At 40.1% G+C, this 24,704-nt stretch overlaps 2 protein-coding genes across 3 annotated transcripts; both read right to left on the reverse strand.

Annotated features, from left to right (window-relative positions):
- Positions 1-229: 229 nt before the first annotated feature.
- Positions 230-1,903, reverse strand: LOC111227159 (homeobox protein Nkx-2.6-like). Its single transcript, XM_022752580.1, has 2 exons — positions 1,759-1,903; positions 230-774 (listed from the first exon to the last, which is right to left on the reverse strand). Exons 1-2 carry the CDS (start codon positions 1,901-1,903, stop codon positions 230-232), a joined length of 690 nt encoding a protein of 229 aa, XP_022608301.1.
- An 11,581-nt stretch (positions 1,904-13,484) lies between these two features.
- On the reverse strand, positions 13,485-17,876 carry LOC111228050 (stanniocalcin-like). 2 transcript variants are annotated; one of them, XM_022753834.1, is made up of 4 exons: positions 17,585-17,876; positions 15,560-15,702; positions 15,200-15,411; positions 13,485-14,486 (listed from the first exon to the last, which is right to left on the reverse strand). In XM_022753834.1, the coding sequence occupies exons 1-4, from the start codon at positions 17,763-17,765 to the stop codon at positions 14,186-14,188; spliced, it is 837 nt and encodes a 278-aa protein (XP_022609555.1). In that variant the 5' UTR covers positions 17,766-17,876; the 3' UTR covers positions 13,485-14,185. The 2 variants fall into 2 exon arrangements, with proteins under 2 accessions (XP_022609555.1, XP_022609563.1); XM_022753842.1 differs by having other exon boundaries at positions 15,560-15,699; positions 17,585-17,745.
- Between the last annotated feature and the right edge of the window lie 6,828 nt (positions 17,877-24,704).

Consider the following 24,704-nt stretch of genomic DNA (forward strand, 5'->3'; position numbering starts at 1 on the left):
GAAATATACATAGGCCTACAGTCAAAGAAAAAAAAGAATAGACTAATAATGTAATAATGTATTAACCAATCAGCTGATTTTTAATTTGCCTCTGACTTCAACAACAACAACCTCCAACAAGAGAAAACTGCCAACAGAAACAATTCCATACAAAATATACAATAAAAAATTTGACCACCCTGAAATAGTTGATAAGTTTCTGCTACACGGACCATTTATATTCCTTTAATCACCAGCCTCTTACACCCTGTAATGAAGCCTGAAAGTGTCCGTGGTTGAAGGGCCCCTCGCTGTTACCTGTTAAATCATCCAGCTGGTGATGAGACACGTGTGAGGCTGAGGGAGACACACTGTGATAACTGCAGCCATACACGCCGCTGTTTCCATATCCAAACACGGGATTGTAATGTCCGAGAGTGATATTGTAAGGTGATGAATGTGAACCTGCGCTGCAGAGCTTCCCGTCCCGCACCAGCACCGGCACCGCCACCCTCCTGGGTGCAGTCGGACAACCCGCCAGCTCCAGAGACTTGTCCTGCCTTTGACGCTTACATTTGTACCTCCTGTTCTGGAACCAGATTTTGACCTGGGTGGAGGTGAGTTTGAGGATCTGGGCCAGGTGCTCCCTCTCCGGGGCGGACAGGTAGCGCTGCTGCCTGAACCGCCTCTCCAGCTCGGACACCTGGGACTGGGAGAAGAGGACCCGGGGCTTCCTGCGCTGCCTGGCTCTGCTCTGTGCGTTTTTGTCAGGTGAAATGTTAAGGCCGCTCATCTCTGCAAATCACAAAACAGTCACATAAATCAAATTTATTAAAACTTACAAAATTCAAAACCTACAAACCGTTTGGCTGCTATATATTTTACACATTTAAACTATATTAGATGGACCTACTAAAACTACTATTAAATAAACGAATAGTTTTATTCTATTTTTCTAAAATAAAAATAAAAAATGTATTGATGGAGTTGGATGGTGTTCTATACCTGTATTTTTTTTTTTAAATAAAGTCAAATCTATCAATTTTACATTTGTCTTCTTCAACTTTTCTTTTTTTTTTTTTTTTTAACTTTATTGCAATAGGCTTCCGTACATTTCTAAAATGTTTCTGTTGCATTATTTCTACAATAGACTATATTTTGTGCTATATATATATATTACATACACACTTTAATATCAATAAAATAAAATAAAGTGAAATATAGACGCATTGAAAAAATGTACGAATTAAAAAACGAATATTGGATTATTTTTGACATTTAAAAAGACGACACAGTTTATTACTTAACTAAATTCAAAACTGATAACTTGCCAGACTTTACCTGACTTCAAATTTGATCTTGTAGTTAATGGATCGATAGACGTTGTAGAAAAAAAGACCACCAAACAGGACTCTCTTTGAGGAGCGTGCGCCTGGTTATCTATAACGATTGTAATTGATCACAGTGATCTTTTAATTACAACAATAATTCTATTCGTCACAAGTCAGTGCTCCTTATTATCTTCATAAATGTGAGTGATTTACTTTTGGATGTTTGGTGGCAATATATTGTAAATGCATGTTTCACATTCATCATGGCGTATTGAAGTTAAATTCTTCTTAATAATATTTGCTTGGGTTTGGAAAATGAAACTGTGGCAGGTCACGGTATCACTCACCCAAGGCCCCATTCTGTCGCACGGCCTAACCCCACGTAAACAGCCTTCAGTGTATAGAAACCAACTAATCTGCCCGTGATGTACAGCATGTGTCACCTCACCCTTCTCATTTATCTCCTCTTCCGCTGCTGACTTGTGAGTATCGAGCTTCTCCTGCATCCCGGAGGCGCACGGCTCTGGCTGGCAGTCATAAAAGTCCCGGGACGCGGCGTGTGTGTGCTGCTGCTGCTGGTGATGATGATGCATCGGAACAACTTGATCAGTCACCAGAAATTCATTTTCAAAGTCATGATGGTGCTCCAGCTTCAAAATATCCTTGACAGAAAAGGGCGTCGAGGTTGAGGTTGAACTGGGATGCATCCCCACCCTTGCAGTTGCAGCTCTAAATGATTTTTTGATCCTTTTTACGCACTGTGCTCGAGCTGCTGGTGATGCGGCCGGACGTATCTCTTAACTAACTGATGAATGAGGGCCTGGGAAGATTTAAATCATTCAAGGGTCCAGCTAAAGAGCAAGGGGAGAGATATATCTGTCACCCCTCTCCAAAAACACTGGCCAACACCCTGCCTGCCTGTGCTCACAGTCCTGCAGCTCATTTCCTTCTCACCTTACATGAACACCTCTCATCATATCCACCCGTCTCCCTGTGTCAGGAGGTGTAATTAAGAAGGTTAATTAAGCGATAAGACTACTACTATACACATTTGAATGAATTTCTACACTAAATATGTTTTATTCTTAGCAATTCTATAACAGGGAAGACGTTGCTTTATGCAGAAAATTATATTTCTAACAAGCCATTTTGAACCAGGGTGCTCTTAAAACATGTGGACAAACTCTCCACTTTTTTCATGGTTATTCAAAATCCACGTCAGAGAATGAACCTGTCGGAAATAAGAAAGTTTGTGGCCAGATATCTGTTGAATCGCGTGCATTTGAACTATTGGAGATCCAGTTTTAAAAGGGGGATCATTTATTCAGTGTGTAGCCAAACCACCCCTTCTGGTGAGCCCAGTAAAGCCACTTAATCAGCTCGCAGGTCTTCGGGGGGTTGAGTGATCTTGGGTGATGTTGAACAGCTTTACCATCAACATTGTCTTCCAGCCACGTTATTAGTGTTCTCAGGCCACAACAAACAGAAACATTACACCTGATGTTGTGGAAGTGGAGAGGCGGCGGCGCCAGCCCGCAATGCATGACTGAGGCCGAGACGCGCGTCCACACAGACAGGAACAAGGACAGACACGGGCTGTCCCACTGCAGGATGTATGGAGGGCACTTATAGGTCTGAGCAGGTTTTTCAAAGCACTGATTGAAATTGTTGATTGATCCTTTATTTAGAACAATTGGAGTAACAACAAATGAAACCTGGCAACACTTTATAATAAGGTTTCAAAACGGTGTTAATGCAGAGCTAACATAGAACTCATGGTGACTTGCAGTATATATCATGATTTCTGTCTCTCATTACTTAGAAATGATCAAATCACTTTGAGTGTATGTGACTGGTTCATTAATTAATCAACGTTACAAATAGCTAGTTTATATGTGCACACTTGTGTAGTGCTACCATGAAGACTACTCTGTTAGTTTAGTTTTAAGGGCGAGCTGCTGAACAAGTGGTTTAAATATTCCTGAAAAGTTCCTGCTCTCCAGTTGAATTTGGATGGAGTTGTGTTTGCACTTTGCTTAGGGTCAGAAAAATCAGAAAAGAGTTGCATGGACAGAATTATACTTTTTTTTTAAAAAAAAAACAGCCGGTAAACATCCACACAGTCCTGAGAGGAGGCAACAAGCGAAAACACCTGTGTTAGTGAACCTTGCAGAGCTGTTGATCTGTCATTAGCGAAGCTGCTGTTCAAGTTTTAAGACAGGTTTGAAAGTGTGCTGTCTGAAACAAAATCAGCCCCACTGCTGTTGCACCAGTGGTTTAATCTACAGTTCAAGCAGTTGCTGTGTCCAGTAGAAATCACTCGAATGCCATTTAAGGTCCCTATTTCTGGGGTTTAAGTTAAACCTGTGTAAAAAGGTTTAAGCTTAGGCTTTGAATTCATCTAAAAGTCAGATTTATACATCCAACAACTTTATTCATTTCTAAAGTTAAAATCTGTCAGCATGTTTAATCCTAAGAAGAGCCCTTGTTTGTTGTTTTGAAGCAGTCGTGTTGTTGTGTTTATCATTTGGAAGTTAGTTTTGTTCTCTTTTCTTTGGCTTAGGAGAGCCTGGAGCTATTGTATTTGATTAGTTCATTAGACTGTGTGCCTTATTTTAGCCCTGATGCAGGATGATCATATAATGCATAATCTTCTTGGATAACCAGGACTGTATTTGTGACTGTGTTTGGTACAACCTTTTAGTAAGGTCTAAAGGAAATGATGTACTGCTCCTCTTGCCTTTGGATTAACAGAAGATGAACATTTATTCTCTCAACAACTAGAAGAAAAAAAGACAACGGTCAGTAGCCAGAGCAGGCCTGTTTGTCACAATCATTACTTGAATGTTTTCAGTGAGAAATTGAGGGAGCATGGCAGCAAGCAGGAGAGAGTAGGCAGAGGAAGTAAAAACTAAGTGGCTGATCAGCCTGAGAGCAGCTGGCAGGCAGCTCGCACCGCTGCTGCTGCTGCTGCTGCTGCTGCTGCTGCAAGAAAACTACTTCTTGTCTTATGGTGAGGACAGTGATGATGTTCCAACTAAGGAGTACAACACAGCAACAATGAATTAAATCAGTCATTAGTTGTGTATCTGTGTCCAGGTCATTAATATAAGATATAAGATAGGAAAATAGCTTATAGTTATGCGAGGTATAAGATTAAAACATATATGAATATATACACTGTTGCTCATGAAGTTGGAATAAAATATTTTTTACCTCTTTCCATGAAATGATTGTGACAATGTGATTTATTTCATTTCACCTGGGTAATTGGGACACATAATGTAATCATTGCACTTGGTCAAAAGTGATTACTGATGCATTTAAATAGGAATAAACAGAGGATTGTTTCTGAAAACAAAATTATTCCAACTTTATGGGCAACAGTGTATATGTATTCATTTGTTTTCTCAATACAGTGCCCCATAGGAAAGATTTCTTGAGTTTATGACTGGACTGAAGTAGAATATTTTTTTAAAATCTCTCTTTTATTTTGAACCTTTTTTTGCATGTGGTAGATACGTGTGGTCTTCAACACCTGTTATCACCTGTTGCTGCTTTAGCTGCTTCCTGGACCTGCTGGTTAAACAGATCCTTAAAACCTAATGCAAGGCTCAGGTTTTCAACAGTGATATTCTGTGGAAGAAGCACGCCATACACTGACAAACCAAGAAACCTGAACTTCAAAAGCAGAGGGAAAAAAAATCACAAGTTAACTGTGAATTGTTTGACACTTTGGGGATTTCAGGGTGTCCAGTTTGAGGGGTAAATTACTTAATCACTACAGCAGTGTTCTCTGAAGGCTCGGAGCAACGCTCTCTCTCTGAGTTTCTGCCACTCCTGTTCCTCAAAGTCAAAGCCTTTCCTACTGATCCCGCTATATGTCCCCTCACGGTAATATAAGAAGCTAGCTAAGTACAGTTTACCACAAAATACCCCTAATTCATCATACAGCAAAATAGGAGGCTGATAGCAGCTGAAAGAGGAGACAGAGTGGCCTTGCACTGAGTGAAACTGAACCCAGCCTTTCCTTTGGCCAATGTGCAACTGAAGATACTCATTAAAATGTTACATGGTGTTGACTCATCCAGCAGTCATGACAGACCTTATACTGACGATGAAGTATGCTCACTCCTGTGAAGATTCCTGTGAATTATTTCACTTTCCACCTTATCAGTCAATACGTGGGTCATTGTGACCCATATTCAAACCACTGTTTACATTTGAATAATATCAGTGTGCCATCTTAATCATTTTGCTAAATCTTATTTACTATCACCTGTATCGGCTGTCAAACTCTTCTGATGCACCTGACCAGATAAACGTCATTCCAACCTGTTCATGTGTCATCTCCTGCTTTTCTACCCTTTCTGCACACATGGCTGATTTAAGTTCCTTCTTTTGCGATGAGTGTGACTGATTGTTATTCACTTCTGAATTCAGAGACCTTTGGAAAATGTTTTCATCTACTTTGCTCTAGGGGAAGGTTCATCTGGATTAATTCATCCTTAGTTGAAGTCATGTTTCAGATAAAACTGTGAACAGTGAACATACGTGCCATCAATTATATTCTCAGTGCCTTTTTGCTTTACTGTGACGTCTATAACGACAAAGTTTTAGTGGTTGTTTTAAAAAGTGTTTTTTATATGGACAAAAATTATGGATGAGGAATTGCCATAGATGAATTCACATATTTGAAATAACCATTTCAGTTTGACATGACAGACTGCTACATCATTGTGGAGTGCTTGTGGATTTGCCCTTTCAAAGTTATGGACTTACAATTTGTTAGCTGAAGCTTTTTGTCCTGTATGAAGAAAATATGTACAACCTGATTACAGCCACTAGATGTCTCTGCCGCACTGTGTCAAATCCAAGGGCTCCAATAAAAGGATGGATTTATCTACACTTGATGATCAATAAGTGAAAAAATATGATTTGTATATTGTCATTCAAGCAGAGTGCTGTTAAATTTACCCTGAGTTCACAAATTACATGACACACTGATGTCTCTTTAACACTGGGAGCGTCTTTTCAAACTAACACAAAAGCAAAGTAGACACAAGCAACATATCTATCTTAATCTCATCTTGCCAGTTTTTTCCTTGAGACTTGAGCTAAACCTGAAAGCTTTCTCCATGAGATCCTACATGGGAGTTTCTCTTCTACGGCCCAGTCTTGTGTCGTCGTGTTCCTCTAAGCCTTTCACGAAGGCTAAGACGTGATGTAAAACAAGAGGAATTAGCACCAAGGAAATTGTAATCCATCTCTGCTTCAACCTAAAACAACACTGTGAGGAACATGGTTTTGTCCATATTGGTGAAACCTGCCTTTTCCTCTTTTTTTTCCACTGCTCAATGTTCTGCTGGAGAGCCGTTAAAATAGTCCGGTTCTGCAAGAGAAAGCAACATTTGAGAGCGTTCAAGAGCATTTCAGCTGCTAGTGAAGTGACTGAATATGATGCTCAATTGGCTCCATCAGTCTGATAGGCTAAGGGAGACATTAGGTGCACAAATAGCATGGTGCTGAGCAAATTGAAAAAACTGGATGGTGACAAAACGCAGTGAACCTATGTGTCTTACTATTTATCCATCTACCTATATTTTCCGGTCAGCTGTGCAGCCGGAGTAAATGTGTAGTTTAACGTATTTAGCATATCCAGAACCAAAAACTGCCTTGCATTCGATTCCAAGTCAAATCTAAAGATGCTTTGGCAGAAATGGAAAATGCTCTGTTTCATCTCTTTCCCCTGCCACTCCAGCGCTTTCTTCAGTAAAATTTGATCTAATTTTCTTTCCCGTCCTTGGGTATTTCCCCACAGAAATGAAGGGATAGTGATTGCTGGGTAAGATTGGAGTGGATCTAATCTTCCACTGCTCTCAGTCATACTCCATTTCACTGCACATCTAATTTGTCACACTGCTGATGAATATGCCACAAGCTTCATGGGAAAGAGAAGGACATAATGAATATAAAACACACTGGGAGAGGGGGAGAGGCAATTGCCGTACCGCACTAACCACAGTGCATTGTTCATTTGTCCCATCAAATTGCTGACACTATGCATGCACCATGGATACATTGCTTTCCTCCCTCAGAGTTTGATCAAGAGGTTAAAACAATGACAAACAATGGTGGGTTTGTTTTCTTGCCTGCAGATTGTAGGCAGAAGCTTCATGGTCATTTCTGATCATCAACTACAGGCTCAGCGTTTATCCAAGGAGGGCATGCGTCACCCCTCACCTCTGTGCACCCTGCTGTTCAAATCTGCATACTTTTTATAGGTCTGCTTGTAAGAAATGCATGCAGACTGTAGGTGGGTGACATTGTGAGCATTGCAGGCAGATGCATTTTACAGACATGCACGTGCATGAATCAGAAGCTACTATAGCAATGTATTTTTTACAAAAAAAGCACAAGCAGATGGTATGAATTGCATCTGCATAATGATATTCTAATTTCGTCATTATTCATTATTACTCTGGTTATGATTGTCAGGGTGGTGATACACTCGGCAGCAGTCCAAGCAACAGGCAACAAAGTGAATAGGCAGGGTCAAAAATCTGTTCAAATGTTTCCTGGCAACAAGATGTTTCTGTGTGTTGAAAGCAGTAATTCCATCCCAATTGCTTTTAAAAGCTGCCCACCACATAACTGCAGCAATGTAACTGGGCAGAAAGACTCAGTGAGAGACAGATGTCTACACTGACCATATGGAGAAATTCAAAACCGTCTCGTCCTGTCCATCATGCTCTTGTTGAATTCATTGATGAGTCGAGAGTGAATGTCTCTTTAAAGAAGGGGATGATAGAATCTGTGTGCAGAGCTGCTGCATCACCTATCCATGAGACTGGAGAGCGGCTGATGAGAAAGCCCTTCAGGACTCTTCTCTAAATAGGCATGAAATTATATCTCCCTCTGACTGAGATTAGCGTCCATGGAGCCTCTTGCGTTCTGCCCCCTCTTTTCCTCAGGCTCTCAAACCAAACAGGCACTTTGCAGTTTCAGCTCGTTTGTGCTCAAGTTTAAGAAAGTTCATTTTCATCAGGAGGTGCTCTCTGTGTCCTTCATCTTCCTCCGTGGGTCCTGCAGGATTTGTCACACATACAGAGTACTGAAGGGATGTGGTAAACCATAGCAGTGTTATTGTGCTGATGATTTGCCTTTAAGCAGCTACTTTATCATTCACCAGGATGAATTTGATACACTGTTAGTTTCAGCACATGCAATACATAGTGCAGAACTTATTCACACATGGCTGGCCTTTGAAAATCAATCCTTTTACAATAGAAAGCTCAAATAAATTTTGGATTTGAATTCAATCTCAGTCACTCTGAAGTAAAATCACAGTCTAACGGAGGCTGTAAAGAAAAGACTTAGTGTCATCAAATGGGAAATCATGCACTAGGACAAAAAGGAAGTCTATACACTGTATATTCTGTCACTCTAAGAATAAAGGGACCAAATGGGTAGAGAGCTGAGAGCTACATGGTCATGACCTCTGTGTTCCTGGTCTGGTCTGGTCCTGGACACCCCAGGTAATCTGGTATGGGCCAGTTGATTTCAGAGGACATCTATTTGAAAGAGAACTTTTGCCATTGCACTTGAATCACCACCTCACAGGTAAATGGTTTTCGATACTGTACGTGTCAGACATGGTGGAAAATAATGGAGCTGGAGTCAGATGGAAACTGGTTCTTGGTATGTGAAACATAATGTGAACACAAATTAAGCAGGTTCAGACAAACAACTTCAGCACACATGACACTTGTTGTTTGCACCTGACACTAAAATCAATATTTTTATATGAATGAAAAATAAATGTATCCAATGAATATGTATAATGTGAATGGATGAAGTAAGAAGAATTATACCCTGCCCCAATCCATTGTGTTGTTTGTTTTTTCATTGTGGGGAGGTCAGAGCCCCCCCCCCCACCCCCAATCAGGGTTTAGTTAGTGGGCCTTTGTTTAGAATTATTTTAACTGTCTTTCCTGCTTTTTCTTGAGTTTCATCATCAGCTGGAGAGTTGAAGCTGAAACCGACATAGAAGCATTTCTTTAAAATCTGGTGCCAGGCGTTTGGGCCCCGAGGACTGATTCTGTTTCCATTTTTCATGTTGCTGAGGAAATTAGAAATGCTAATAGCCCTGGATATTATTGTGGTGTCATGGGTGACACATTTATTGTAGATTGTGTGGTCTGGTTGAAGAGGTGGTGATGAAGGGAATCAGCAATCCAGAAAATCCATCAGAAATGTTTTAGAAAAACAAACTCCACTTCTTGCTCAACAGGTCAACAGGACATGGCAATTTGCTACATCTATCTTTGTGTCTTTTGTGGTTTCCCAAACATTTTGAGGGGTCAGGGTGGGGGGATGGGGGGTGGGGGGGTTGTATTTGTACTGCCATTGCTTTGAACCATAGAGCCAGAACATATATGCATCTTTAAACTTATCTAACCAGCAGTGGAAGGGAAAATTTTACTCAGTTTTCACCAGCTTCCATCCATTATACAAGTTATGAAATCAGAGACCCTTCTTTGAATATTTGAGGGCAACTGATGGACAGGAATGTCGAAGCATTAAAGGACTTTTACTAAAACTTACTTATTAAACTGGTCAGTATTGATGTAAATCTGTGAATGATGATGGATCCAACTGAGTGAAAGAAGAGCAAAGCAACATATTTCATACCATATGCCAGATATGATAAATATTTTATTTCTGATCAGCAAAAGACACACAATTGATGCATTTGTATCTTTCATGACTTTTCAGTACAGAGGAAAAACCCAAACATATACACAGTATGGGTATATATGTATATGGGTATATTCTAAAGTGCAAGTGATTCACAAGGGTCAATCATGCGTTACATAGCATCTGTATCAGCAACTTCAGTAATCTCCTTAAATCCTTGATAACTTTTTGAATCCGATAGTAAAATAACTGTCACTTATATATGAATACAAAATAAACTTTACTAGTCACTGAAGCTTTTTGATTTTGTTTAAGCGCAACAACATTTATCAATCTATTTCAAGTCTTGAGAGGAAAGAGTACCATGAAGTGCCAGGAGTGTGGGAGTCTTTAGTCTCTGGTATTGACAGGAGAAACAGTTTCACAAAAGTCACCACGGGTCAATTTAACAATACTCCAGTACCACCTTAAGCACCCTATAGTTGAATTAAAATCTAAAACAGAAAGAAATCGAAAGCCTTATACTTCTCTCGCTTTTGTTTTTCCCCAATAAGCCTTCACGGGTCACCTAACTCGGGCATGTTCTCGTCGAAACAGACATTCAGTGTACAGGTACATTCTCTGAAATTACCGTTACATTTGACTTGGTGAGGAAACAGTCAATTTGCCCTTGCCAAATATATTTGACACAAGGAATGTTCATAGAAAATAAATATGAAGACATGAGATAGACATTAAAATGCTTAAATGCAAATGCGAACTGATGCTGAGCTCACTGTGTGTTGACAGATCGGAGTGGCCACAGTAGACGGGCATCTGGACAGCATCATACAGGGAAGTAACAGTTTAGCAGCAGCTGTTGGGTTTTGGATTTACCCATGGACAACCAAGATACAGACATATGTATCAATAGTACATGAAGAAGCCCTGACCCTTCAGGATGCGAAATATTCAAACTGATTTCCATTCACTGGGTAAATAAAACATGTCTCAGTTGCACATGTGCTGAATGTTTCAATGCCCTTTATAGTGGTTAAGATGCAAAGTGCATATTTAACATAAAATAGTAAGCTAGGATATACTACAGTGTGACTATAGCTCTTAACTTCCCAAGTGATTCCTTCAGAACTGCGGTCCTTTTGCACCAAATGACACAAGAGAAATGATCAGGTTCACAGAACAAAAGAAACACCAGTTTACACAAACCACAGAAACAGAAAGCGATACAGAGGAGCAATGCCTTCACACTGTGAGTGCAGTATGAGAGCACACATGCTGCTGCTTTATTCACACAGCATCAGCTGGCACTGAATGAAATAAAGGTCAATTTCTGCGTTGCTGTGAATCCTTTGTGTGTGAGATTATTGCATAGTTTGGAATTCTTAACATAGCTATTGACACTGAAAAATAAAGCATCTCTTTTTCTGGTCTGTGCTTCACTCTTATCAATCCAGAACAATATATAGATTCACTTGTCTTTTGCAAACAGGACCAGGTTCAATTGCTTAAAAAAAAGTAGCAAAAAAAAAATTCCTTATAATTTTGTAATTAAAAAAAAAAAAAAAAAGTTAAGATGATCAGTTTGCAAAGTTTGAATTTTTAAGAAAGGGAATTTTCTCAATCAAATTGCTTCATAGTGAACTGAACCCAGCCCTGGTTCCAAGTTAATCTCTATATTAAATTTTTCAATGTGCACAAAAATTTGCAGAAACAATCTTAAACCACCGGTTATCTCATCGAAGTTACTGGCACCAAACCAGCACCTGTCTACCAGGTATGGATAAAACAAACACCAGCATGAAAACCCTTCTCAGTGACCGTGGCTCTGCGCTAGTCTACCGATTCTCACAGGTTGGCTTGATCGTAGATGTAAGAGAATGAAGTCTACTGGGACTTTTTAATTTGGTTCTATAGAGTTTAAGTGTATATATCGATGTTCCCCTCATTTTTCTTTTCAGCGTTTTGGTTATTTGAGTTGAAATTGGATGTCACATGTTTTCATGCACCAATCTGGATGTAGCAACATTTGTACCATAATCTGATGACAGTAGTGGGGATGTTGTTGCTAACGTTTCCAGACAGTGTCAATCAAATCTGATCAAACCACACCCGCACAGTTCTGATGAAATCCTAAATAATAACTATTGTCGCTTATTTAGTTGTAAAAATTTATTGCCACCTAAGATTTACTTTAATCAATTTAAGGGCTTTAAAGACGAACTAGAGCTAAAACCAACACAAACAATACAGTGTGTTCTCCTTTGAGACATGTCATCCTTTCTCTACTATATAATATCAGAGGTGACACCTTTAAAAGAGGAACTCAAAAACAATAAATAATAACATAAAAGAAATATACGGCATGAAGATAATAGCTGACATTAGCTACGATTAGAATTTGTCTACATTTAGCCAGCCATCTTAAGGAAAATTTGTATTATCCTTTAAATTAGTGCAAAACCATCAAAAAACATCACTGTGAGCGCACTTAATGCTAGTGTTTGTTTTACTGTGACTACACCTGCTCAGTCTTCAACAGTGTGCACAAAACCCCAGTTTTGAACAACTAGCAGCTGAAATGGCAACCTTATCTTTTTTTTAAACCAGAAAGTGTGTCAATATGAAGCTAGAGTTTTGTTGTGGTCCCTTGTAACACCCATAAAGTACATCACCTGACCTGAATGACCAACCTTGTTCCCCTATGGCCAGCACAGAGTCATGACATGGGTCCCATTCAGTCACCAGAGTGTCAGCTCTTTTTTTTTTTTCTTTTTTTTTTTTTTTTTTGGCATAGAGCTCATGTTCAAATAGGAGCCATGACTGAACTGCTTTTTAAATCTGTAAACGAATTAAAACTACAATAATGCATTAAAATAATAAAAAAAAACATTAAATAATAAAGTAGGAAAATAAATATCATTCCAACAAGGCTTTTTTTTTAAATAGTCATTTTCAATCTTGACACTGGAAGCCAGTGTGTATGTCACGTGATTCACCTCAGAGAATGATGATCATCAGTCCAAGAAGATGGCTGCTCTCAGTCTCATCGGTGAACGTGCTAATCAGCTACTGCACATACACCACTGCTTCACACTCAGTTAAGAACATGGATACAGATCCCACTAAACATGGTCCCACATATACTGTAGAGCTCAACAGTCTTAAGCATTACAAGTGTCTGGATACAAGATATGCAAAATGGATTTTTTTTTTTTTTTCTGATAGACAGACTTGGCCATGACCTGGACAATCCTTATGTGCAGGATGGTGATTTGAAACACATGACCATGACTACATCTGCCATCAGAAAAAATCAAATAAAAAAAATCTAAATAAAATTAATTAATAAAAAAAACAAAAAATCATAAGTACTATAGCTATACACTATTTTGGTATTTCATGAATAGCATTCAGGGCAGTTTGAAGTTTTTTGGTCAGTTTAAGGTAACCTCTCAAAGGTTATCATGAAACCTCTACAGACCTCACTCCGTATGAGCACTCTCGTTTAGAGGGCTTGCTATGGCTGTCTCAGATAACTTAGTGTACAGTACATTTAAGTGTTATGTTAGTGTCAGAAAATAGATATGAAACTCATTTCCACATCTCATGCTCACAATTTGACTGGTCTCATTGCTGAAATATTAGATACATCTACCAATAATTTCGCATTCCTATCAATGAACTAATAATAATCCAACTATCTCTATTCATGAACAAATGTCAGGATAATGAGATTGTGTTTTTGTCTTTTAAAGTACGGACTTGTGCTCTAGAGGTGTGAACCACCATGGCTGCTTTTTTTTCTTTTCTTTTTTCTTGCTTGGCATCAAGAGACATCTTAAGGATTCATCCCTGTTGAAGGAGGTGAGGAGGAGTATGAACAGGACCGTGTTGCGCAGATGCAACAGCCACATGTTCAACACTAACTGTGAGCGGACACGTTTGAAAACAGTCGATGGAAGGGGGGTTCTCTCAAGCCTATAGTGTAGGATATACAATATAACGACAATCAAACTCTGATATCAACTCTATGGGCGATCCGGCATTCCCTAGAGGTGCATATTTCTGTAACTTCCAGTCTAGCGGAGGAATGGATTTTATCACCCCTAGGGAATAGAGGAGCTTTCGTGATGTTTTGAGGGGTGTGTGGAGTTTTTTTTGAATCTGAGTGGAAGTTAGGAGCTGTCACTGGCAGAGCGCTTTTTGCCAAAATGACTGGCAGGGTCTCTGTTTCGCAGATTAGGCTGGATCTTGTACATATGGGGACCCATGGACCAGCGCCAGCTCCCACGGCCCTCCACTCCAGTTGGGATGGCGGCAGCTGCAGCCACAGCAGTGGATGGGCAGGGCTTGTTCTGCAGCAGCTGAATAAGCATGGTCATCTCTGGGCCCAGCCGCGACACCATGCTGGTCCTAACGCGGTCCACTGTGTCCTCATCACAGTCCATCAGGCTTTGAAGCAGCTTACCATAAAACCTGGGACAACACAAAGCATCACAGAATGATTTTTTAAGTGCTCAAAACCAAAAGGGACAAAAATGTACAATTTATTCTCATTTCACAGATCTTCTTTGGAGGTTTTTGGCATTCTCAGATCTTAATATAGTATATCTATGTATTTGTACATGTGCTGTAAGGTCTGATGTCATCCGTATGGGAGTGACCATCCCAGCTCCAGTCACATCTAAGCCTTGTGCTCCACCCTCCTATCCTTCTGTATCCACTCCCAGACTGCAATCCTGCATGTATTACAACAACAATAGGAACGAAAACATCCAAACTTGATATTCCTGTTTTATTTTCTTTCATTGTATGAAAGAATGTATGAAGCAGATGGTAACCAAAACATGGAAATCAATACAAATGTAGCCATCTGTTACACCACGTAATACAGGGCTAAAGGTGCATCTATTTGTATATTTGTAATATGAACAGCACTTTAGGTCATTGTGTCTCTCATTCACTCAAGTTTAGCAGCAGATACATTTCACTCTTATTGTCCACTACTGGAGAGCTGCACGATTGTTTTCCAGTCTGTTCTCGGGGTCAAAGAGCTTCACAGGGCTTAAATTCTGTAATGACTGACATTTTCTTACTTAACACATCATGTAACGTGTAGGACTGTCAACCTCAATCGACTTGTGTATATGTATGTACAGTATATACTATAGGGTGGAGGGGAAGCTCACCTATTGGGGAAGTGACTTGGCAGCTGTGCCACTTCACCAATAGCATCTGGATTAGATCGGGCAACAGTGCAGATATCCAGCTTGCTGTAACACTCCTCTTGGACCTCAGATATCATTCTTTGGAAGGTGGAGCAGCGGCGGATGGTGGGGAATGCCTTCGAGGTGATGCCATTGGCAATGCACTTAAGGCTCTCCTTCACAAATGCTTTACCCTGTAAAAAAAAAAAAAAAAAACTTGTGCTTCACACATTCTTGCCCTGACAGTTACACCCATATTATACTACACAGCTCATGTGCACTTAGAAACAGACAAAATGGCATACTGTATGTAGTCTTTGTGAAATTAATTAAAGAGTATACCTGAGTGTCAAATTTAGCAGCACTGTATAAGAAGGACTTGCAGATGTCATGCATGCCATCTGTGTCACAAGTTGAGTTTTCCAGGCAGGCGAAGGCTCCGCAGCCAACTTGGAGGGCACTGTTGAGACAGCGTGCCACATCTGCTGTGGGCACAGAGAATGAACCATCAGCAGGGGAGCCAACAGTGGGTTCACTGGGAATCACTGCACACTCACTGAGCTCATTACACAAGGGTTGCCAGGGTTTCAGCTAAAAAAAAAAATGCGACGAACAAAAGAGAATTTTCATACTTTGGTGATTCACAAAAGACATACAGTCACTCGGGGCAAACAGTGACTTGACTGGGGATTGGACACCTTACAATTCTGAGAGTCTCAGACACTATTTGGCACTACTGCACTTTTCTCTTGGCAGGGACCTATATTCCACTGTTTGGTTCTTTTCAGCAGAGCTTGGATGAACAGTACCAGAAATACCAAAGAGTTTCCTGAAAATTGTTGGCATGCCTGTAGACACACATAAACATACACTTGTACCGCTGGCACACACACACATACACTCACTCACACACACACACACACACACACACACACACACACACATACGCACGCACAAATGCTCAGTGCCACCAGACTCTGTCTTCAATTATTGTACGCGAGCCGAACTTGTCAAGCTGATTTGAGGACTCTGACTCCAAACCACTTGAATATTCTTAACTATTGACTAAGCACATGTCACAGTCCAGTTACATACCCAGAATTGATCCCATGCGCTTCTACATGATGAAATACACACTCAGAAATATTCATTTCAGGAGCATCACATGACCAGAAGAGTTATTAGGCTAGTAACCCTGATCCTCATCTTTGTAAAGCCTTCGAAACAGCTCCCCTGCAGCAGCATTCAGTCCTTCAAAAACCAATCATAGCCAAGGGACACAGCTCTAAGTCCATGCAGTCGACTTGAAATTTTACACCAAGACAGAGCTGTAAGACATAATCTGTAAATCAGTGTATCCAGATAGTTGGCTTCCCTTATTCTTTATCCAAGAATCCACTGAGATGGCAAGCAGCCTGACTTAAATCCTTTGTAATAACCATTAAGAAATGTCACAGAGGATCCTAAGCCCACTTGGCAGACTTCAAATCTGGGGCCCCATGTTGACCTGCACAGTCAGATAAAGTCTGCCTGCCATCAGGGACCAGAGATTCCTCTCAAAATACAGAGAGTGAGCTGCAAATCTTATGATGATGAAGCAATTCCTGCAGAAGGGAATCAGCATCCCTGTTACCCACTGCCTTTTTATCACTGAGCTGTACCTTTGTGTTAAGAAGGAAAAGTCAAAATTTTAATGAAGCCACACAGACTTCTGCTTTGCTGTGTCATTTCCTGATGGTTATTACAAGGGATTTTGACTTAGGTCTTTATTTTTTCTTTGATGGATAAACGTCAACTAATAGGATTGCATTTATTTGTCCAAAAGGCACAGCCCCAGTGACAAACAGTGTAGCTTTTTTTTTTTTTTTTCTGAGGCATGCTGGAGAAAAGGTACAATGGTGTAGCCTACTTCTTTTTCTGACTATACAGGCTACACAGGAAGCTTTATGTTTTATGCACTGAAACCCCCTTTAAGTCCACTGTAATGCTGAATAGTTGGACCTATGCAGCAGCCAAAGCTATGAAAGACTGTCAGCATGACACAGCCTGCACTCTCAGGTGTCAGCACCAAGCTCCATGCTCATCTGTTGCCGGCAGGACACCGGCAAAAACCACAGCGTTAATCCCGCAGCCTTCTCCGTGAATCAACGCGCTCGTTTAGACAGAAAGGGCTGCATAGGCCAAAAAAAAAGAAAAGAAAGAAAGAAAGAAAAAAAATGTGAGAAAAAAAAACCTCCACACAGGGAGCGAGCAAAGGTAAGGCTGTGCATTGTAAATAAATGGTGTGTAAAAAAAAAAAAAAAAAAAAAAAAAAAAAAGCAAGCTGTACACTCTGAGATATACAGATGGAAGCAGCGTGTTACTTACAAGGGCTATTGGCAGAAAAGCGTGCTCTCCTGGGCGAATAAGACTCGTTTTGATCCAGTTCATTTGCAGATGCGTTCAGCACCATCAGGAGAAAAAGTCCGGTCCTCAAAGGCATCGTCCTCTCAACACAGATGATACAACTAAATGGAAAGAGACGCCTCCTGCTCTGTGTGTAATTCATAGGAATAAAAGCTCCAAAAGCTTCTGCAGCGCCGAAAACAGAACAAATGTAGGCTAGTACAAGTAGGCTGCCAGCAATGTCTCTACATTGGACTCCTCACTATCCTTTTGACTTGCATGACAGATAGCACCGATGTCAAGTCTGCATGGGTTTATATGGGAGCGCTGAACATTACGAGTTCTGCGTTTGGACCAATCAGAAGGCAGTATTCAAGACCGTGGTCCCGGTCTCTCCACTACTAATTGATAAAATCATTTAACAACGGCCAACACTGTGGATCTTCCAGCTCAGCGTCAAGGTTGTGGGAATTATTTCCTGTAATGACGCCAACAAACTAAATACGAGCACTATATATTTCTAATTGTTATCTAAAGGGACTTTTTAAAATCATCCTTTCTATCAGGCAACTACATTTCTATTACTAAATCATTTCTGTGATCCGATTACCAAGTGATCCCTGACTGACAAGTATTAGGCTACAGATCAGTCACGAGGCTTGAAATAAGGGTTGTGCCTTTGATAAATGGAATAAATTGGTTTATGGATGAGTTGTTCCGTGATCAAAACGATTTACATAGAATAAGATTTTTTTTGTGTTGCCCTACAGTATAGGCAGGCTGACATGAAACCATGCTTGCATAAATAAAAGGTAAGGGACAGTATCAAAATTAATTAGGTGGAAAGGAGGGGGTGTGAAAAGGTAGAAGGGTGTTGTATTTTTCTTTTGACTGAAGGGAGGACAGTCTTGAGAGGGCATTTTATTCATAGTGATATATTTTTTTCCAAAGTAACATTTTTTAGAATCAAATATTGTAAAGATGATCACTATGGCACAGGGCATCCAGAGCTTGATTTTCCCCATCACAATCAAAGTTGCCACAACTTTTGACCATTGCCAATTTCACTTCTTCTGATGTGTGTATTGTTGGCTCACGCGAAAATTATCATTCCATTACGCAGAAAAAAATGGAGTACACCCTTTACATTTGTTTTTAGTATATTAATAATAGTTTGTCTCTCGGAGAGATTTAGAGAGGGTGGTGCAGGTTTTCCTTAGTCAAGAGGTGGATCCAAAGAAAAATACTGATAACCTCAAGGCAGGTCTTGTTTTTTTGTTTTTTCTAAACGGAAACAGGAGATTCAGCCCTCCTCCCCACCCCAAATAATTTTTCTGCTGTCCCTAACATCAACAAAGGCAAAGCCCTTCACCACACTGATAGACCTGAGGTTTTTAACCAACCAGTTTTTTAGTCAAATGTGGTGCATGCTTTACCAGACTTTGCCCAAATATCAACCCAGAACATTCAAATGACATGTCTTTTTTATCACTCTGGCATTTTCCTGAACCATGCTCAATGATGACACCATTGTTGCTTTAGCTCAGGGAATCTACTTAACATGGAGATAAACTACGTGTGCTGTTGACATAAAGTGTGGATAATGATTGCTGCTGATCTAATCCTCCATTCTCCTCTTACTAAGACTGTAAAATGTTGGCTCAGAGTCCACTAACTTGCAGCTGCACGTGCCGCCGCACAGAGGATGATGTGTGGGACTCTAAGCTATCATTTATCATGGAGGCCTCACGCCTCTTCACCCAGTGCAATGCTCAACCATTACAGGCAGAATCAGACAGTATATGAAGCCGAATTGTCCTGATAATCATAGAGTGGAATAAAAGAAAATGTTTAACAGTGATCTGAAAAGACTTTCTTTGGTTTAGATTTACAGCAGAAACCTCTTCCTTAGCTGAAATACAGTGCCTTTCAAGCACCTGTAAATGTTTGTCCTCTTATCTCACAAACCGTATCATGTTCTGTCAATCACTCTTCTTTTCCTGCAGTGTTTCAGAGAGCAGAGAGCACCTCTTCACGTCTGTCTTCTGTGCTCTGGTTATCTTTGGCAATCATTGAGCTATAACCCTAATTTCTCCCAGAGCGTTGTCAGGACTTGGGCATGATGTCAAGCTGTTGGCACCTTATGTCTGCTGGGGAATCCAAATATGGGCCCCTGCCAACTGCACCGATAGCCTTTGTAATGGAAAGATGATATGAATTTAACAGCCTAATGAATGAGATATTATCTACTGTCACAGTCAATCACCATCAATATCCTCGTCTGAGAATGGCATAAGTTACATGTTTGAAAAATGATTTTTGACAATTTGCACAGTTCAGACTAAGTTGGATCAGTGCTGACCTTTTGAAAAGAGACCAGAGAACGCTCTGTGATCTAATTTACCTGATTGCTTGAGGGTTTGTCCTTGGATGGGACTCTTTAGGTCATTTAAGTGCTTTTTTTTCTCTTCTTTGAATGAGACATGACCATATCTAGAAAATTAGGAGTAATTGTCCATTATAGTGTTGACTCTTACATGTCTGTCCGTGTGAATGAAGGCTCTCTCCTTATATATTAGGTGTGGAAAACAGTATGAGACCAGCCTGCTTGCTCACTGGTTATATGTCAGCACTCCTAAAAAGCCTGAAGAAAACAACAATGCAAACAATATGTAGGATTTGAGTCAGACGCTGAGCTGATATTCATGCTTTCCATGAATATGTTGCTGCTCTTGCATTTATTGCTTCCCTATGTTTTTTTTTAAACTCAAGTGGGTGGGGGTTTGGTGCGTCTCAGCTGAAACTGAAGACATGAACTGAGAGTTTATTCATGAGTTTGGAAGTCGGTCTCATCCTTGTTAGCACATCACTGCAGACTCTTCAATGTTGGAGCGAAGCCATACCACAAACACATTTGAGAATACCACTTCTGCGTCCTCTTGGGGGAAAGGATAATGAATTCCTTTGTCAGGTAGAAGAAGGTGCTTCACCTTGTTTTCAGAAATATAACAGACAACATAGAGGGCAGAGTTCACCGAAAGGACAAATCTGTTGCAGAGAATGAACATGCAGTCAAAACGGGCGGCTGCAGTTTTGCATTCATTTACATTGAGGTGGATGAACTGATTCTCTGATTAGACGTCACTTTGCATCTAAGTTGAATTTTGCCCTAAGCTTATTGCCGTTTGCCTGACAGCAACTTCCTCTATAATTATAAGATTATGAGATGCTCATTATGAGCAAGAGATTTGAAATTAGTGTAAAAATGGGGGGTTGATCTATTATCAAGTGGAAGCTAATTAATCATAAATATTGCTAATGTCTGCACTGAATCTTTTTATAATGAGTTATATAAAAACACTTGCAAGGAAGGACAGTGCAGTGCAAGTCTACCTGCGTCCACAAGAGGGACTTTGTCAGATTTCACTGACTTAACATGAGCTATTACTGTGAAGTAACACCTCCAAACAGTCTGCTGTCTGAGATGTATTGGAGGGATGGAGAGTGGTCCATGATTTGTGAAATTTGAGAAGTGGAAAGGATGCGAGACACCCTGCAGGATCAGAATCACATCCAAGTTTGCCACATGTAAAACCGGTCAACGGTGATGTGTTTGCACCGTCATTCAGATTCTTCTGTGTGTTTTGATGTGTGTCATTTGATTCGGGGGGGTAATGCATTTTGCTTTCTGGCAGCAGATGACTGTGGTGTTCACGTGTGAATGACACTTGAATTTTGAGGAAATATTTTGATCATGACTTGGGGTATGAGCAGCAGCTCTGACAGACAGATCTGTCCATTAGACTGAGCACCCACCCTGACATCAGCTAAAATACAGACTGTGTCACTTTTATATCTCAAGAGTGAATTTGAAATACATACACATCCACCTATAAGGCGCTCAGGATGCAGAGAAATTTGATTAATTCTAAAACAAAATGTTAACAACCTTTCAAAACCGCTTACACAAACCAAATTAATTACAGTTATAGTCTGCATTGTTAGATGAAAGTCTATTGAAACACCAGAAGTGGAGCAACCAGACTGAGATTTGGTTTCTGTGGGCACACTGAGCAGCTAAGCCCATTTACTATTGTGAGTGGTATTCACTACTCAGAAAGGCTGAAATTAGAAGACACCTCTGTGTATAGAGCTCTAATTTGTTGTGGCCTTGTAGAGCTCAAACTTCTTAGAAAAAGTAGGATTTTGACAGAGAAAACGCTCATTGGCACATTACCAGAAAAGAAGGTGGAATGTTTCAGTTTATTTTCTTAGGAGTGTTAAATGCATTTCTTCCTCTGTAGTATCTGAATGGATGGTGTTTTTCCTCAAACAGATGTCTGCATGACTTGAACATAACGCAAAAAACTCAGGGGATCTGCATTCCTGAATGTGTATCCGATACGAGCAGCATAGCAGGGCTATACATCTGGAAGCTGGAATGAAAACACACTGCAGCTCTGCAGCATGAAACATTAGGAACAAAACATTGCACAAAAAAAATTAATTGCTACGAATGTTTTCACATTTTCGCTGCTCTGCAAAGGGAATAAGAATCAAAGAAATGTAGAACCATATAACACAGTAGGATACAAATCCTATATCACTTTTTCATTCAAGTGAATGGTGGAAGGATCTTGCGTGAACGATATGGATGGAAGATTGTGGAACACTTTTCCCATTAAAATTTTTTTGTATATATGTTATGTAAAGTATTCTGTGAAAATGTCAACTGCAGAGAGAGTATGAAACAACGTTCCACCCTTTACTGTCTTCAAATCCAACTGCTGAAGCTGGACATGTCTGACTATAAGGGCAAGCTTGTCTTCTAGTCAAGTACGGGAACTATATGGTTGTTAAGGCTGGTGTGAAAGCACTGGGTTCCTAATAATTTACAATGAAATAAATCACTGTATTCATACTGTGTGGACAGGGGGCATCATGTTGAAATTTAAGCTGGGGCTTCAAAATAAAATGCTCCAAAATCCTCACTAAATATTGTCCACTACATTTAATTTTGTACCATTTCTGCCGTCAGTTTTACAGCCACAATTTACTTTGTAGAGCTGCAACCATCAGAAATTGCAAATTGTTGGTAATTTGTGCTCAGTCGTAAAACGACGACTAGCAACATGCTGCACAAACATGACTCTCTAAAGAAGCACTCTGTACCCTGACCTCCCCTTACATTGGAGATACGTGGTCACTGATGGACTTGCTTATGTTTGCAACTGCAGCTGAAGGAATGAAAATAGGTTTCTTTCACTGGCAAAGGGAATAAATGTATTGAATAGATAGATGAAAACCAGATTACAAATAAAATTTACAGATTAATGAAATGAACATGAATAAAGTTGACCGGTGAACACAATGATGTTCTTGCGTTCTACTGTCATCAGTGCTGTCACAAAGAATTTCTGAATGATGTATTTTTATCTAGATGTTCTACACATGCTGCAGGTTACACACTATTTTGTGATTTTTATCCGACTCCTGATTTGAAGTTCATTGATTTTTGGTCCTGCTGAGTCTCCTTAGTTCACCCATGGCTTCAACATGTCACATACAAGCATCCACGCAGCTGAAGTGTCCTTGAGCAAGATACTGAATCTCAGCTCCCAGCTCCACTGGTGACCCAGCACCTTGTAAGACTACTGAAATAACTCAGTTCTCCTCAAGGAACTAAAATGATGTTGCTTACCCAGATCAGGAGCCCAAAGACATTTCACAAGGACAAAAAAGTGCAGTGTTTGATATTGTGTCTGCTTGTTGTCTGCGTGTTTTGCTCCTGTTGCAACCAGCTAAATCTGATTGGAAACATTTTTAATGGGAATGCGTTTGAAGTAAGATGGTGGAAATAATTATTGTCTACTTGCGTGAGCCATGCTGTTGAAGATACATTTGAAATGCATTAATTTATCAGACCCACACTATTTCCCAAAGGGCAGAGCCATTCACAAGGCTCTGTGAAACACTAACTGAACAATATCATTCCCAGAGCTTCATCACTCCTAATCGTGCTGTGGCGCTTTCGCAGTCAGCGTTTTGAGACACCTGCTGTCTGGTAGGTTTTTGTGGTTAATATTCTCTGGTGCACAGGTGTGTCCAGTTACTGTTTCCAACAGCAGCCAGGGTGATGTCAATGTAATATAAAGAGAATTTACTTTGTAGTTTGCTTGAGCAACATCCATGGTAGATAATGACTGACACCTTTATATATTCTGACTTCATCATCAGAAAATCTAAGGAAACTTAAAAGTTTAACAGTACTTGACAAACGTGTCTGAGAAGTGACCTCTGGAATGTGAACTTCAAGAGCCCTATGAAATATGAAAAGCACATTTTGAGACTTGCAACTTTTGCAATGATTTATTCTTTGTGTCAGACCTTTTAAATCCAATGTCATGGCTCCTCAGTTGAACATCTTATGTTTGTGGAGTCCATTGTTTAAATGCCAGAGTGTTGGTCTCAGCCAAAACGGTCTGCTCAAGAACAGTGGAGTACTTAATGCAAGCACCTGAATTACACAGTGCTTTTATGCAGCGTTATAAAGCTTTCAGCTTAATGCACAGTATGGGTTCTTATGTAGGTATAGTCATAGTATTGTCATTATTCTTTCCAAAACTAAGACAACTAGTTGAATAGGGCAATGGACTTTCTGTTATACCTCAACAAATGTTCTTAAATTAAAATATACCTCTACCGGATTTCAGATAATTAGTCTAATGTCTCTTTACATTCCCCCGCCCAAGCACACACTAGCACGTGTGCATGAACACTTGAGAAACACACATACTCACACATACACACACATCAAGCAAAATCACAGTCTGTGCACCTTAGAAGGAGTCCGTCTGTATGCAGCATGCAGTAGTACCTAGGCTATGTTCCCTTCACCCAGCCATCTGGTTTCAGTTCAGACCCATCTGGATCTGTCTCCAGCCCAGGCATCTCAGGAATACATTTTGGAGGGGTGCCCACATCCGTTCACACAGACAAGTGTTTTCAATTACTCAATTTTAAATGTCTCTAAAACCCAAGTGATTGAGCTTTTTTTTTTTTAAAGGCGGCAGTAGTGGTAAATACTATTTTAAAAGAGCTG

The sequence above is a fragment of the Seriola dumerili genome, unplaced genomic scaffold (assembly GCF_002260705.1).
Source record: "Seriola dumerili isolate Sdu_G_001 unplaced genomic scaffold, Sdu_1.0 BDQW01000017.1, whole genome shotgun sequence".
Taxonomy (NCBI): Eukaryota; Metazoa; Chordata; class Actinopteri; order Carangiformes; family Carangidae; genus Seriola; species Seriola dumerili.

What these genes read in the sequence shown, in the direction of transcription:
- LOC111228050 (XM_022753834.1), bottom strand. Translation starts at nt 17,765, where the DNA reads ATGAATTACACACAGAGCAGGAGGCGTCTCTTTCCATTTAGTTGTATC. An exon ending in CTTTTCTGCCAATAGCCCTT is followed by an intron (nt 15,703 to 17,584) that starts GTAAGTAACACG and finishes CTGTGCCCACAG; the next exon opens with CAGATGTGGCACGCTGTCTC. An exon ending in CCAAGTCACTTCCCCAATAG is followed by an intron (nt 14,487 to 15,199) that starts GTGAGCTTCCCC and finishes GTGTTGTCCCAG; the next exon opens with GTTTTATGGTAAGCTGCTTC.
- LOC111227159 (XM_022752580.1), bottom strand. Translation starts at nt 1,903, where the DNA reads ATGCATCATCATCACCAGCAGCAGCAGCACACACACGCCGCGTCCCGG. An exon ending in AGAGGAGATAAATGAGAAGG is followed by an intron (nt 775 to 1,758) that starts GTGAGGTGACAC and finishes TGTGATTTGCAG; the next exon opens with AGATGAGCGGCCTTAACATT.